Source organism: Symsagittifera roscoffensis, unplaced genomic scaffold (assembly GCF_963678635.1).
Source record: "Symsagittifera roscoffensis unplaced genomic scaffold, txSymRosc1.1 SCAFFOLD_209, whole genome shotgun sequence".
Classification (NCBI taxonomy): domain Eukaryota; kingdom Metazoa; phylum Xenacoelomorpha; order Acoela; family Convolutidae; genus Symsagittifera; species Symsagittifera roscoffensis.
The window spans coordinates 18458-35260 of NW_026970929.1; the positions used below are offsets into that span (position 1 = coordinate 18458).

Here is a 16803-nt window from a genome sequence, read left to right on the forward strand (position 1 = left end):
ATGCAACTTGGATCTTAGAATAACGTGGTTTTAATTGTTAAATTGCATCTGTAAGCTGCAGCGTCTTTCAGAGTGAATAAAGAAAAGTTACTTGTCTTATATTTTTCCGCATAACTAGAGCAATTTTGAAAATGCATTAAACAAATTGTGTGAAAAATTGTCATAAATTAACTCCAATTCTGACCATACCAAACTTGTACGCCAGCAAGTACCTCACAAATCTGTAGGTTTAAACTTCTGGTTATGTTTTAATTAATTTTTATTTTCTTCTTTCAAAAAACTAATCGTGCACTGATACAGATAATTTTTATGCCAAAACAGAAAGTGTCGTTTTTATAATGGTTCAAAATCAAGGCTAGTTTCAAACTGGTTCCAACATCAACGGTCAAAAAAAATTTTCAAGTGAACTTGCCGGGTCCGCTTGACCTGTCAAGTAAAAACGCTGCTTTTTCCAGCCCAGCATAAGATTAGGCTCCGGTATTTAATTTCGAAAAGCGAAACTGAGACTTCTGAGTTTGAAAATCAAAACTTAAACCAATTATCTAGTTTAAGGGTTTCACTTTTGATTTAAAAAGCATTAATTAACTATTGAGTTTGTACTGAATTTGGTGAGTATGCATTTTAAAGTACGAAATTATTAATGAACATTCAACTTGAATGATTTGATTCTTATAACTCAAAATTGAAATCATTCATTCTCTTCTTTTTTCGTTTAAGCTGAAGTGCAACTTTCAGTGCTGTGCCATGTCAGTTATTTTCGTGTTCAAACTGTGCAGCCTCCTTATGTTTCGTCTGTTTCTCTCCACTGTGTCTGTACTTTCGTCGCCCTCTAACGACGAGCCAATCGGCTTTCGTTTGTGCGCGCCTGAAATTTGAAATTTTGTAATTTTTCGAAAATAATTTGAACATAATTTGATCTTGAAACATCGAGAAATATCAATTCACCAAAAAAAAGTGGAATAGCAATTTTGAAAAAAATATTCAAACTAGTTCCTTTTTTGGTTCGTTTCCTGATTTCAAATACTGAAGTTAGTAAATTGCTCTACACTTAAGTATCCATTTGAGACAAATATGCTATCGAAAGTGTTAAAAAACTCCGTAAACATCTTAGAAATTTTCGACATCCAAACCAGCAAATGTTCTCGTAGACGTTTTTTTTTGGATGGCACAGATCTTTGCCTAAATTAACTTGAGTCTTTTCGACAGTAGAGGTAGAAATCAGAAATTTTAATTGTTCGACCTGGACAAAAACTAGAAGCAAACTACTGGACAAAAACTGAAATTTTGTTGTAAATCCTCCTCGAGAAACTTTTTGATATGTCCCTGATTCCTTTTCCTTCTAAAAACTGACACCTCCATTTTAACTCTCCTCTCATCCCCTACCGTATCCTTTGTATCTCACTCCCCTCCCCCTTTAATTGAAAACTACCCTCTGACCTGCGTGCATCATGCTCTTGAGGGCAGTGTGCTGTCTGTCCACAGTCTTCCTCAGTGCACTCTCGATGTCATTGTCTCTTCTGATCTCATTTCGCAACTCATCCAGATCTCTGATGTACTTCTGGTGCAGTCTCTCTTTCGCAAACTCAATCATGCGATCAGTCTCCTGGGGAGAAAAAAATACATTAAAACCGATAAAACTGTAGTAGATGCAATAGCAATGGATCCTGAAATTCAAAGAGGAGCTTCATGCTACTTGTAAAAAATGTAGAAGTATTCTACAGTACAAATACCAAAACTAAGTGAACCAATGCCACTCGGGTCGAGGTCCGCGACTCTTCTCCAGATTTTCACTTGAAATTTTTGACATGAAAAGACTCTCCCAACAGAACTGAGGCATGTCCAGACTTTCGAGACCGAAAGTTTGCATCATTCACAGTTTTCGGCGACCAAAAAGAACCGCCGCGACTTTCGCGACCGAGACTGAGATGTCAAGACCAATGTTTCGCGACGCATATTTGGTATGTCTGAACTTTCACGACGAAAATTCAGCTGCGACTCACTTATAAGTGTTGCGAATGGCGGCGCGAGTCACCTCATCCGTTTCCAGAGTTTCGCGTGTAAATTGAAGCCGGCACAAAATTCGCGACCAGGGTGGAGGCAACGTGACCCATGAACAATTTTTAATTTTTCGCGACCTTTGCGACCGGATTGGAAACGCGCGTTTTTTGCGAGCAAAGTGGCAACGATGCGATTTTAGCAACCTAGGTAGAAACGTCGCGAACCCAGAAACAATTTATTGCAACGTTCGCGTCTGGGCATAAAGTCGGGCCATGCGTCGGAAAATCACGCCGTACGTCGCGGCGATCCAGACTCAAATTGAAAAATTGCGCTGAGTCTGGAAATTCTGGACATGAGTCGCGCAGTAGGACACGAAAATCGGGACATACTAAAAGCTGTTCGTGAAAGTCAGTCTACACATGGAACGCGAGGTCTGAAAAATTTGTGTCCAGACTTTTGCGACCCAATTCCAGCTTATCGCGACCGACGTTTCGACTCAGGTGTAGACTTCCGCGGCTCATGATCATACCTTCCAGACTCAAAATTTTGGTTCCATTATGCAATTTGCGATTGGGATGCGGCGCGGTTTTCAAAGTCTTAGTCTTCGACTCAAGCAGCAGCTAACACTATTGGAAAAAATATATATTCGTATTTTTCTCGGCATGATTTTGCTTTTTTGCTATATTAATAAATCAGTTTCTGCTGGAGATTTTTTTAGATCAACATTTTCCGTACTATAATCAATCCGCTAAAAGACTACCACCATATTTGAACAAGTAATAGTTTTCTCCGGATCTTTAAACTTGTATCACATTGTCAACCCACTTCAATTAGATGTAACTGAATACTTGATCTTTTTTTTCTTCTAAGATATTTCATTTTTCGCAAGAAAATACATTTTAAACAAAAATCATACAGTCCGAACGAAAGCTCACTAAAGCTCATGGTTTTTGACATGCGCTTTGAATTCTAAGAAGTTTGGAAAAATTGCTTCACACTTCCTTATAATCAGTCCCAAAACAGCAACTGCTTAATTTTTGTGAAACGCCTAAAAACATTTATGCTTAGTAATTTTGTGAATAAAAAGTTGACGTAAAAAATTGACCAAAATGAAAAGTTTGCCGATAAAGCTGTCGATTTGTCTTGCCTGCGTTTAAGTTTCATTGGTAATTTTTTTATTTGACCGCTAGTCTGAAACACATGGAAACTTTTCTTTTTTTTCTGCTTAATAGGAGGAAAGCTCAAAACCATTGAAATGGATTGAAAACCAACATTTAAAAAAGTTGATTAGACTCGGAAGTTTGAGTTTTGAACAATCAAAATACTGTCAGGAAAATCACTCTTTCAGCGTAAGAAAAAAAAACTGATTTAATTGAGTCTGCTTGTGCAGATTAAACTCAGTTTTCTGTCTGTTCTCAAGTTTTCTAGTTAATTGCAGTGAGCTAAATTAATTAAAATTGAGTTTTCTGTCAGAACTTTTTATAATGGTCAGGGGCGGATCTAGGATTTTCTCAATGGGGGCGGATTTTCAAACAAATTTTCAAAATTTTTGACGACCCCACTAATTCTGCTCCTGATAACGACCAAGATTCAGTTAAAACCCCAGAGCTGTAGAAAAAAAAATGTGTCACAGCTGAATTTTTCTCGTATGTTTGAACTGGAGTTATTTCCTTGGTGTAGAAAACTGATGTTGCGATCTATGTTTTTGGTCGCCGAAATTGGTTTAACTAACGAAACTTCGTGCATGAATATTTTATTAGTTTCGTCAAATTTGTAACAATAACTATTTATCAAGAATGCGTAGTTTTGAGATTACATGCAGCTGGACATGTTTAATTGCTGAATCGAGACAAAGACTATGAAGCGCACCAAAGGAGACCATTAATTTTAGTCAAGTTGATTTTCAAGTCGCATTCACCTTCACAGTCCAAACGCATTGAAAAAAAAATGGTTTTGCCAGCTAGTATTTAAATAAACATTTAAAAAGATAGCTTACGAAAAAGACAAATTAAAACTGTTTTGATATTTTTTGCAAGTGTAAACAAAAGAAGAAAACATATATTTTAACAAAAAATTCATACTGATCGTATTTGTTGAGATCAATAAAAAAATCGACAAAACATTCAGTGACTATAGTCAATTTTATCCCCTCTCTTTAAGAGAGTTGATTAGGTTCGGGAAAAAAAAACATTAAAGTTCGCTAACTTTTTAATTTCTTAAAGAAGCATGTTTTTTCAAGTTTCAAGACTTTAGGGCCAGTGCTATCAAGGCGAACGATGGCGGCTAATCTTATGTAGAGCTGCTAGCTTCAATTGACACCATAGTTTATTCTAAATTTTTATAATATTATAAAAATGTTTGAGGCTTTTTATTTCCTGGATGTCGCTTTAGTTAATAATTATAAAAACTTAAGTCCGCCAATGATTAAAACGACTATTTTTTGTAGACAAAAGACTGAAAAACAAGCCTAGTCCAGCCTTGGTTAAAACAATTGCTATCTTAGTTCGGCTATCTTAATACCCATACTTTTTCCATCTTATATTAAATCCTAAATCCTAAGTCCTTGGTTAAAACGACTGCTATAGAAATTAGTCCAACGTGATAGAGGCCAAATTGACGTTCATCGGCTATCCTAATACACATACCTTTTCCAGGTGGTTCTTAGTGTCTGCCACCTCCATGTCTCTCTGTGCCTGATAACTGGCTAGTTGTTCTCTGATCTGCTGCAATTTGTACTCGTGGTCCTTACTGTGTTTCACCACCTCGACCGCAGTTGCGCTCAAGTTGTCTAAAAAAAAAAAAAAACCAAGTTGAACTTCAATCAAAACTGTCAATCAATTTTCGAAATCAAAATGACAAAAAAGGAGATTGCTTGTTGATATGAGATTTCTTGTATATCTAAAATTATTTTCAAAATAATAATTTATAATATATATATTATTGAGATGACTCTTAAAAAAAACAGACTCAACATACCAAGTCCGCTCTTTACGAGCAGATCATAACTCATTGCTCCCCCTCCCCCGAGGATACTGGTGCTGTCATTGCCCTGTTGACTGGTACTCATGTCTCCCCCAACTCCTGCTCCTGATGTTTGAATACAAAAAAGATATCAAACTAAAGAATGGTTTTCAAAAAATAAAAAAAAATGAATAAAAAACTGATTTTTTACTCCTAATAATCAAATCACTTTTAGGTATACAGCTAATTTACAGTAACTGTTTAGACCCTCATTCGTACATTATTAAGGTGTTTTAACTTGTTCAAAAAAACTTGTTAACTCCACAAAAAAAAACATTCAACGCTTCGATTTTCTATTGAAAAAACTACTATTACACATTTTTCGAAAACTTTTGACACACCGTGAATTCAAGTTTAATTAGACATATTGCCGTGCTAGCTTAATTATGACTTTTCCTTTTTTTACTGATTTTTTAATCATTTAATTTTAAAAAATGTTTAAAATTTTTATCAACAAAAATTTTAACCATTTTTCTGTAGGGTCTCTCCTTGTTACTTTTTGGTTGTTTTTTAATACCTAGGAATACTTGTCTGGGCTGGATGCCGATGCTGGCTGAGATGTCAAAGATGGCTTTGTTGATCCGGCCCAACACTCTCTTCTGTTCACGCATCTTGTTCGACTCCAACTCGGCCACCTGAACAGGCAGTTATTACTTTAAGAGTTCCGAAACAACCTCAGAGATGGTTTCAATACTCTTTCTCCCCTGTATGAGCTTCACTTTTTCGGTTAAGCGTGTATTCCACAAGGTAATACTTGTCGTTAATCGTTAATTGACTGTTAAGTGTAATCAGTGAAAATGCGTTTTTTTTGCCTAAATAATACACTCGCAAACCAACATTTGTTTTAAAAGTGGACAATATTAATAAAGGTGCAAAAAATGTATTTGTTATAATTTCTTTTTTTTTGTCACGCGAGATTTTTTAAAACATAATTAAATTGAGGCAGAGAAATTGTAAAAGAAAGTTATACAAGAAAAAATGAAATTTGGTCGTTCTCAAAAAATATTATCATGATCATCATTAATTTTATTATGATTTTCGGATTTTTAAACGTTATTTCTTTTATGGGCAAAATTTAGCCAGACATGACGGGAGGTGCGAGAGTTTCTCTGATTCTTTTTTATGATTTTGTGCTACTATATTTATAAAAGTTTGCAGATATAAAACCATATTTCACAAGAAAAGTTTTATTGTTTCTTTCTACAAAGACTGAATCGGCGTAATTGCTGTTATGTTAAAACCACTCGATAGGGAGCTAAATGGTTTTATTAACCTTTTTTATGATATTATTTTTTTTCTTGATTAAATTTTGTAATTATAAAACAAAATAATCCCTTAGAAACAAAATTTTTTAAAACTTTTATTATTCTTTTTGTGTGCGCAAGGGGCGGATTTGAAGGGGAAGGCGGTCACTCCCTCCCCCTTGCAAGGATTTGACCCCCTACCGGTACTGTTTTGAGATATATCCATTTTTGGCTGACCGACATTAAAACCAATAATTAACCTTAGCCATTCGTCTGCGAATGAGAACATTGTGGACTAGGCTTGTGCTACCTGCAGATGTTGCATAAGACCGATTTGCAACTCTGCACTGAAACAGTCCGGTTATCCAATTGAGACTCTCTTGAAACTTCTGAGCAACATGAAACCAGTTCGAAACAAATATTTATTTATAACTTGATATTTATCACAGTAAAATGTTTATATCTAACCAATCAAGATTAATTACTAAAATTTACTATAAAAATGTGGAGCTGAAATTAGTCATAGTTTCAGCCAGAGAAAACATAATACAGATTGAAATCAGTTGCTTTCTTCTCTCCTTTAACATCGCAAGAATACTATTATATACTAGATTTTTTGAGACTAGGAATTATAAGAGTAAGAATAGGATAGGTAATAGAGGTTCAATAAACCCCCTAGTAACTTTGAGGGTGAAACGCGCCAAAAAATGTGATTTTTGCTCAAAATTTTCAAAAAGCACCTAAAACGCCTCTTTTGGCCTGTTTTTGCAAGTTTTTGCCAGCGGCGCAGAAAATTCGGCCAAAACAAGATATTTTTAATACTTTGAGAAAGCTCAGAAATCAGCTGACCTAAAAAAATGTTGACAACTTTTTCGAAAAGAAAAATTGGAAATCCCCCCTCGAGAAACCCCCCCCCCCCCCCAGTTCCTGTGCGTGCATAAGATTCGCCCTCCAACCTTATTAGTGAGTCTTTCCACATCCAGATCGGCTGTCTGTTTGTCCTTGATCACCCCCTGCATCTCCCCCCTCACTCTCTCCCCCTCCCCCACCCTCTCCTCGTCCCACTCCTCCTTCAGCTGGGATATCTTCATGTCACTCGCAGCCTCACACGCACGCTGCGTTTCCTAAAGAGAATAAATCAAAGTCATTTTTGTTTTCTTTTCTTGTTTTAAGATCCTACGTATGATCTTGTTCAACTTTTATATTGAACCAATATGACTCTTCCCCTTCAATCTTTAGTATGATTAATTAATAATTTATCATTTTTTCCAACAACAATGGAACAATTTTTTTTCAAAAAAATGATATAAAGCTAGCTCGATCAATGCTGTTTCAACCAAAAAGCTGTTGAACTTTTGTGAAAATTTAAACCAAAGTGGGAAACAGGTCAGTGATTGAGCTTTATCAGCTCTTCATCGCGAATTGATATAGTGCCCCTGATTCAGACCTGTCTCTTTTTTACTTTGCAAAACAATCGAATAAAACAAGCCGATTTTTTTTTTGTTTCAGTGAAGCTTGTCGCAACACAAGAGCTCAATTTTTGATTTTTCCGAGATCTACTGTTGTGATTTGTTTTAGTATGTCATAATGACCTTCGGTATTTTAATTAATACCAGTTTAGTTACGACCATTGGTCGAGATCAACGCAAGTCAGTTGTCCTTTTAACGTTCTTAATTCAACTACTTCGTTTTATTCTCTTTTATCTATTAAGCTTATGTACATATAGTGTACATACTGAACATACCATTTTAATAGGTTATTCATAGATTCATAGGATTACAATATTTTATTATGGCGCAGTCAGCAGGATTCGAACGTGCGTGGAATTCCACCTTTTTGGCCTAATCACACCTTAGAACCACCACATGCTTGGACCCAATGGAGCGACCAATTTCAATTGGCGATCATAGCGAAAGAAAATCTGGATTTGGAAAGCCTACATGGACCCGAAATACCGGAGACGCAAATTCCAATTTTAGAACAGGCGACAAGCAGTGAGTCGGACGCGGAAAAAGCCAACAGAGAGAATAGGAACAAAAGCACAATGAAACAGTACGAATCCGCAGAAGAGAAACGAATCAATGAAGAGAAAAGAAAATTCAACGGAATGAGAAGAACGGAGGCGGACAAGAAACTGCGATCAATCTTATTTTTAGCGCTTGGTAGCGAAGGAAAAAGAGTTTTTACCCAAAAAAACCCGAGAGTGAAGATTTTATCAATATCTTTCTCTGAGTTCTGGACACTACTTGACGCAGCATTTAACAAACCGCCCAATACTACGTTCGAGAGATATAAATTACTGAATCGAAAGCAAAAAGATCGTGAATCTTACGAACAATTTTGGGGAGCACTGACGGACCTGGCTAGCACGTGCAATATAAGGGAGACAGACGAAGCAGAGTGGATAAGGGATATCTTCATTTGCAATATGAAGAACACAGACACCCAGAGGAAGCTACTTTCAGCTACCATAAGCCCTTCGGAAGCCCTTAACCAAGCACTAATCGATGAAAAGGGATCTTTTAACCACCAGAAATTGACAAATATGTCGCGGTCATCGACCAACGGGACAACTTTTAAATCTTTTAGTAACCACAATCATATCAAAAAGGAACCAAGCTTAAACATCGAAAGGAGTAACTTGTGTATGAAATGCGGAAATACATTTACAAAAGGGCACCTAAATGTTTGCCCAGCGAAGGACATAATCTGTAAAAACTGCAATTTTAAAGGACACTTCGCTAAATTATGTAAATCACGCAACAAGAGACCAACTGTAAATAATGTATCAAATAATTTCGTAAATACTGAGAATTGTACATATACACCTCTGGAAAATTCGAATTTGGAAGAAAGAGAATCATGCGATGTGATAAACGCATGGAATGAGTACGGACAGAGTGACGATGACGACTTCTCGGTGTTGAGTGTCAGAACTATTTACGACAATAATGGTCTTGAAACAAAGAAACTCCTGAACCTAGGCATCGGCTGGGATTCGATTGTAAATATGAACATACCGGTAGATTCAGCAAGCCCGGTGAGCTTTTTAAAACAGAATGTTCTACACGAAATTAAACTAAGATACCCAAACCTCAAGATACACCCAGTGGAGAAAAGAATAAAAGAACTATACTGCGGATTCACGAATGATACGATCAATATATTGGGAAAAATAATCGTCAGAACACAGTCCAATGGGTGGATCAGCGAAGAAACACCTTTCTTCATAACCGGCGGACACGAACGTAATATATTGGGAAACGACAACTTACCCAAATTGGGCATAGAAATTTCGCAGAGGAAATGTCCCCAACCAATCTGTATGGTAAATCAACCTACACCCAAGAGTGAGTACAAAAACTTACCCTCTGTTTCAGATAACATTTTTAACGAGTTTAAGAACCTTTTTACTAGAGTGGGAAAAATACCCAACGATCGGAAGGTAACCCATTTTCATACACCTTTTAAACCAATACAGTCTAAAGGGAGAAGAGTACCACTTCACCTACTCGCGGCAGTGAACGAAGAGTTAAGAAGAATGGAAAAAGAAGGGCACATAGTAAAATTAGAGAAATGCGACGAAGATTGTTTCATCAGTCCAATTGTAATCACTCGGAAAAAGGACTCTTCAATAAAATTGGCACTAGATTCAAAGCTTTTAAACGATCAAATTTTTAAAAATAAGTATCAAATGCCGAATATCCACGAACTGATTGACAATGTGGCACTACAAATCTCAGAAAAACCCAATGGGCGAGTGTGGTTCAGTAACTTAGATCTTAAAAACGCATATAGCCAACTCCAACTGTGCAACCAAACGAGTAAACAGTGCAATTTTAGTATAGTAGGCGGCGAAACGACAGGAAAGTATCGGTTTCTAACGGGATTTTACGGATTAGGAGACATGCCCAATGAATTCCAACGGGTCATGGACTCAATGTTAAAAAACATCCCGTTTACAAATTGTTACATAGATGACATCCTGGTAGCCTCGCGCGGATCATTGGAAGAACACAAATCAATAGTGTACAAAATCTTATCTATCTTAGACAAGAACAACATGGCAGTGAAATGGGGGAAATGCGCATTTTTTAAATCGGACATCGAATGGCTTGGCTTCAAGATCTCAGGCAACGGAGTACGACCGTTGGTCGGTAAAGCCGACGCAATAAAAAATTTGCCAATCCCGAAGAACATTTCTGAACTTCGCTCATTTTTCGGCTCAATAAATCAATATGTAAAATTCGTCCCTAACTTATCTACGCTAAGCTCTCCTCTTCGACCTCTCCTAAATAAAAAATCACTATACAAATGGGATACAAGTCATTCATTAGCGTTTGAGAAGTTAAAAACGGAAATTGTAAATATTGCAGAAAATAGTCATTTTGATATAAAACAGAAGACAAGACTAAAAACAGACGCCTCTCATAGTGGACTAGGGGCAACCTTAGAACAATTACAGGACGACCAGTGGAAAACGATCGCGTTCGCATCAAGATTTTTAAACACCCATGAAATGAAATATTCTACCAACGAATTAGAACTGCTGGGAGTAGTATGGGCCGCAGAACATTTCAGAAATTACCTGTACGGAACAGAATTCCAAATAGTAACTGACCACAAAGCGTTACTATCAGCACTTTCGGCAAATCATGGCAATAAAACGATGCACAGCCGATTGACCCGCTGGGTAAACAGACTTTTACCTTTTAATTTTAAAATTTCACATATACCAGGAAAGGACATGGGCTTTACGGATCTTTTATCTAGACTCCCTTCGGGCAAAGCCCTCCCAATTTCACATTATGACGACGAATTTGTAGTCGCTTCAATCGACAAAATTCAGAACATCTTATCGACGAATAAAGATTGTAAATTACTTACTGTAAATTCTGTAGTTAGACCAGCGGTCGCTGTAAATACTAATTCACGAGTTAATATATTCCCATCGGGAAATGAAAATTCAAGCGACGTGATTGGTCAATACCAATTGAATAGCTCTTTAGCGTTACTCAAGCTCAAGATTATTGCTGCTATCATATCTTGTATCGCTCAGTCGATAAAAATTTGCCACAAAAACCATTCTCGGACAGAAAATTGTTCTACAAACTGCCAACCAATCGACAATTCCAAATTTAATTTTAAAAGTATCACCTTTTCGGACAAAGTCCTTTTACATTTTCTACTTTTAAATAAACACTTTATACCAATCAACAAAAGAAAACAAGAATTCCCAATGGACAAAGTGAATGAACCCCTTCTGATCATCCCAGAAGAACACAATATCGCCCTCAAATTCAGAGACGACAGACTTCCTTCCGACCACGCAGATCTTTTGAGAAGATATAAGGCTGATCTGAATTTACCGAATTCTCCAATTCGTCCTGAAAATCATTGTTCGAAGAAATTGCTCCAGATCATGACTAGACAAGACAAGGTGTTGTGGGATCTGATAGAGACGATAAAGAGGAATCGACCGATGGGCATACACGGGGCTTACATGAAGAATTACGCCAAAGATCTACACGTGAAAGACGAGCTACTTTTCTTAGATAACAAACTAGTCGTCCCAGCTACCATCAGGGGAACTTTCAATTCAATGTTACACGAGACTCACCCAGGACAGTTTGGAATGAAATCTCTCGCCGAATATCTATGGTGGCCTCATATTTACCGAGAAATCTATCATCACGGGAGAACATGTACTCAATGTTTAAAAGCGGGTAAGAACATTAAAGTGATACTAGGCACCCACAATATTTCAAAACTCCCGACGTTGACATTCGCGAATGAAGAAATTAATTTGGATTTTGCGGGACCGTTGGACGCTAGTTGGGGCAACAACAAATACATTCTGCTTTGTATCGACCGGTACACTAAGTTTCCTTCGGCCAAGATTGTCAATAACACTTCCTCAAGAAACGTAATTTCATTTCTAAACGATTATTGTCATCTTCACGGTTTCCCGAAAAAAATTAGAGTCGACCATGGGTCGTGCTTTCTCTCACAGGATTTCAAAAACTTTTGCGATAAATTTAACATAGAAATCATTTACTGCACTGTCGGGGACCACAGATCCAACGGGCTAGTGGAAAGACTAGTATATACTATTAAATCGAAATTACTGGCGATGTCTTTTGAAGTACCGAAACCCTCGTTAAACGATTCGATCGAGAAAATCATATGGAACCTGAGAATTTCAAAACAAACGGCGATCGGATGTACTCCGTTCGAAAAACATTTTAACAGAGTAGCAAACACTAGGTGGAAAAATCTTATGTCCAATATTGACCATTTAGATAAAGGAAAGACTATATTGTCCAAAGAGCGGGCTTCTAACTGGGAACTACACGACGGGGCAGAAGATGGCTACTTGGACGAGGAACAGGACAGCACGTCGGACCCAGAAGAAAACTTACCGCTAGCCAGGACGATCAGCCAAAACATCACTCAGGACGAATGTACACGAACTTCAGACCCAATGGGAAAAAGAAAAGCAGTAACGGGAGGTAATTTATATAGAAGGGCTGCTAACAGGAAAAACAGGGACCCTTATTTTAATCTGGTTAAGAAGGATATTATCGACTCGTCAGAACATACAGTTACCCTCGACAACGGGCACGTTTTACGTAAATCGGATTTGGCTATAAGAGGAAAAATACTCCCAGGGCCCAAAAAGATAATAGTAAATCAGACACCCACCGGGCATAACTCTCATATTCATTCGAGTTTAGCGGGGAAAAGGAAACTCTCACCACCGAAGAAAGCTGGATCGACAAAAGCTGGCCACTCGAGACAAGATACCCCGAGATCAGAATCTATCAGACTAGGGACCAGCACACTGTTCACGAGTTCGAACACTCAAGAGTCTCCAATACCTTCTTCAGGTTCTTCTTCATTAAATTTAGATTCGTGGGACGGGATAATCGAGGATTACTTTGACGATGTGACCAATAATAATGTACCTAAAAACACTCATTCCGAGCCTAACCAGAACCTAAGTATTACAGGTCACGTAGAATCCCCACTATTGAGTCTGGAAGGGACAGCGAGCAACGACACTCGGGAGATTGTGGTCATACACGACGAGAATATGAGTGAAGGATCTCAGAGCAATCCGATCATGATAGACATTACTCCGGATCAGACGATAAGTGAGACCCCGAAAACCCGAAATTCCAGACCACGCAGAAACGTGGGACCCCCTCAGTTTTACGGTAGTCGGAGATTTATAGACGCGGTGCATGAGAAAGACGATTTAGCGTTGCCAACGACCGTATTCACTCAGACTCAGGAATCTCCAATCTTTTCGTTAAACTCCCCTTCCGAACTATTGACTCCATTAGCTGAGGCGCCCCCCAGACAGATGCTAGTCGCAGAAACCACCTTATCATGGTCCTCAAGGAATTCCCTCCCGATGGGCAGAACAACAGGTTCAACCACGATGACCCAACTCCTCGAGAATTCTTCGATTCCAACCACAACCTACTCGACATCTAAGGATCATTCTTTAGAGACGGATAACTTAAGTGAGATCTCTTCGACCATAGATCCAGAAGTAAGAGCAAAATTGGATGATTTTGAGGAACAATGCTTGTAATCGACATCAACTCAAACTTTTCAAAACATTTCATATTTTCCGTCGGACTTTAAAATTTTTTAACCTTATCTGTAGATACAATTGTACATGTTAATGTACACGTTGTGGATTAGTTTTCGATAGTTAGTTACATACTCTGTAAAAACAAAAATTTGTAATTCTGTATAGACACCCTGTACATTTGTACATTCTCTTTCAATTGTGGATTTTGTTTTACCGCTGTATATTTACCCTCTGGGCGCAGTTTGTAAAATTCTTCCATTTTCTGAGGGGGAAAAAGGGTGTACATAGAGTTATAGTTAGTTTGCAGTTTTATTTTTTTTTCCCGGTGGGAAATGTTGTGATTTGTTTTAGTATGTCATAATGACCTTCGGTATTTTAATTAATACCAGTTTAGTTACGACCATTGGTCGAGATCAACGCAAGTCAGTTGTCCTTTTAACGTTCTTAATTCAACTACTTCGTTTTATTCTCTTTTATCTATTAAGCTTATGTACATATAGTGTACATACTGAACATACCATTTTAATAGGTTATTCATAGATTCATAGGATTACAATATTTTATTATCTACTTAACAATTACAACCCCCCCCCCCACGACCCTTTTTAAGAAAGGGGGGGGCAATTGTTAAGTAAGTTAAAATAACGCATTTTCGACCAATCAGATTGCAGCAAAATTAGTCTCAATACAAATCTCTAGCGCTAATTTGCTGCTTTTATTAATAGGGGTGGCAATTCTTAAGTAGGTACCAAAGGGAGGGCAATTGTTAAGTAGATCCTTTTTCTGTTTTAAAAAATCTTTGTTATGCAAAAAAAATTCCAAGTTTTTTAGAAAAAAAGGGTAGTCAAACAGGTGGGATATAAATTATTCTTCAACTACCTTTTTTTTATTATACAGACGGTTACTTGAAAAAGTTTCAAGAAAACTTCATTAAATTGAACTTATAAAGCTTCTAGTTTATTCTTACCTTAATGGCTTCCACAGACTCCCGTTGCAGGCTGGCGATGTCCTCCTTAGCCGAAGCCAACTCGGCTCTCAACGACTCCGCGATCCGATCCGACTCCATGCCTCGTCGTTTTTCGGCGTCTATGTCGTCATTCAGTCGTTTCCGAAGCGAATCCAACTCGGCTTCGTATTTCATTTGCTGTCGGCGCAAGGCTTCTTCTTTTTCCGAGTCGGTTAAAGATCGCTCGTGAGTTAACCGAGCTTCAATTTTGTCGTCGAAGTCGTTTTTCTGCTTACGTAACTCACTGTCGTGTTCTTGGTCTCGTTCTTTCAATTTCATTTTTAGATTTTTAATCTCGTCATCGAGAATTTCTTTCTCGTCTTCCATTTTGTTACGTAATAGTTTGATAGTCGTGTCGTGTCGCTTGTTCAGGTTTGCCATTAAATTTTCCCGCTCGACTCGGTTTTGTTCGGATAAATTGTTCACGTTGCGTTCAAATTTCGTCCTCGCAGCAGCTAAGTCGTCTTTCAAACTCGACAGTTGTTTTGCATACGCTTCTTTCAAGCTTTCGTTTTCTTCGTGTTTTTGACGATTTTCCTCGTTCAATTCGTCAATTTTCTTTGATTTTTCGTCCAACTTTTTCTCGACATCTCGTTCGAATACTTTGAAGTTATCAATTTCGTTGACTAAATACCCGACTTTGTTTTTGAGAGTTTGATTCAGCTCAAAATTTTTCCCAATTTCGACTTCCAAACGCTCATTAAGAGCCGATAATTCTTGCTCGAGCTCATAAATCTTTCGCGAAGACTGATCAAGAAGACCTTTGTTGGTTTTAAGCTCTTCGCTTAGAACTGTTATTTTAGCACTTGAAGACTTTTGTTCAGCTTCCAATTCATATTTCAGCAAATTCACTCTTCGTTTGAAGTTTTCGTGTTCCAAATTATCAGTAAATTCAGCTGTTTCCTTTCTGATAGCGCTCAGAAATTGATCCGAAGTCAAATTTTGGGTATTTTGATCTCCTATATTATTGGACACTTGACCTTGGTTAGCAGCCGGTTGTTTTGGAATTTCATTTACTGGAGTTTTTGTTCTGTCCAGAATTGTAGATGAACTTTCAGTGAAATCATCGTCACCTCTGATTCGCATGTTTCGCTTAATGCGTTCCAGAGATTTTTGGATTGCGTCGTCTAAAGCAGTCATAGTCTCGTTGTCCTCATTTTCTAGGACTTGATCGTATTTGCTGTGATATGATTGGCTTAGAGCTGACTTTGGTCGTGCGAATGATACTCTTTCAGCCGTTGTTTCTTGAATCCGATTGGCTAGAAGTTGGTTCAAACTATTCAGATCTGATTGGATGATATCCATTTTGGGAAAAAGTCGAGACGAGCTTTCGGAAATTGACGAAGTTGACGAATTTAACTCATCGGTTTGTTTCGGCTTTCGCCGCGAGTGTTTTCGTTTCTCGTCTAGTGATTTGAGTTCGCTCCTAAACTGTCGTTGAATTTCGGCCGCTCGTGAGCTGATAATTTGCAATTCGTCATCTGTAGCCGAAGTCATTTCGCTTTCAGCGTTGCTCAAGTTATCAATTGATTTGTCCATGTTTTTAACTTTTCTAACAATTTTACATCAAGCTTACATCAAAACAGATATATAAATAAAATTTGAAAATCAATGTGCTCTTTTTTGCGAGAAAACAATGTTATAGCTAAGAATATTGTTATTAGTTGTTTAAGCAAAAAATTACTTTCTATGGTTATTCTCATGTGTTCTATTTTCTGTTAGATACTTACGTGTATACCAATCATAAAAAAAACCATTGTTATTATGTTTAAGAGCTTGTTACATACAGTTTGCTTTTGGAATGAGAGAGAGACTTATGATAAAAAACGAGCTCTAAGTGAGCGCGCAGTGTGGTTACTTAACAATCAGATTTTGATTCAAAAAATCAGACGAATACAGTGTTCGGATTAAAAAAAAATTTAATTGT

General features: G+C 37.5%; 1 protein-coding gene across 1 annotated transcript; it reads right to left on the reverse strand.

The window, feature by feature from the left end:
* Positions 1-668: 668 nt before the first annotated feature.
* Positions 669-16508, reverse strand: LOC134856040 (myosin-1-like). The gene is made up of 7 exons (XM_063872411.1): positions 14838-16508; positions 7220-7387; positions 5537-5654; positions 4975-5085; positions 4644-4786; positions 1438-1603; positions 669-865 (listed from the first exon to the last, which is right to left on the reverse strand). The coding sequence occupies exons 1-7, from the start codon at positions 16413-16415 to the stop codon at positions 732-734; spliced, it is 2418 nt and encodes an 805-aa protein (XP_063728481.1). The 5' UTR covers positions 16416-16508; the 3' UTR covers positions 669-731.
* Positions 16509-16803: the final 295 nt, after the last annotated feature.

What these genes read in the sequence shown, in the direction of transcription:
- LOC134856040 (XM_063872411.1), bottom strand. Translation starts at nt 16,415, where the DNA reads ATGGACAAATCAATTGATAACTTGAGCAACGCTGAAAGCGAAATGACT. An exon ending in AGTCTGTGGAAGCCATTAAG is followed by an intron (nt 7,388 to 14,837) that starts GTAAGAATAAAC and finishes TATTCTCTTTAG; the next exon opens with GAAACGCAGCGTGCGTGTGA. An exon ending in GCCCAGACAAGTATTCCTAG is followed by an intron (nt 5,086 to 5,536) that starts GTATTAAAAAAC and finishes TTCAAACATCAG; the next exon opens with GAGCAGGAGTTGGGGGAGAC.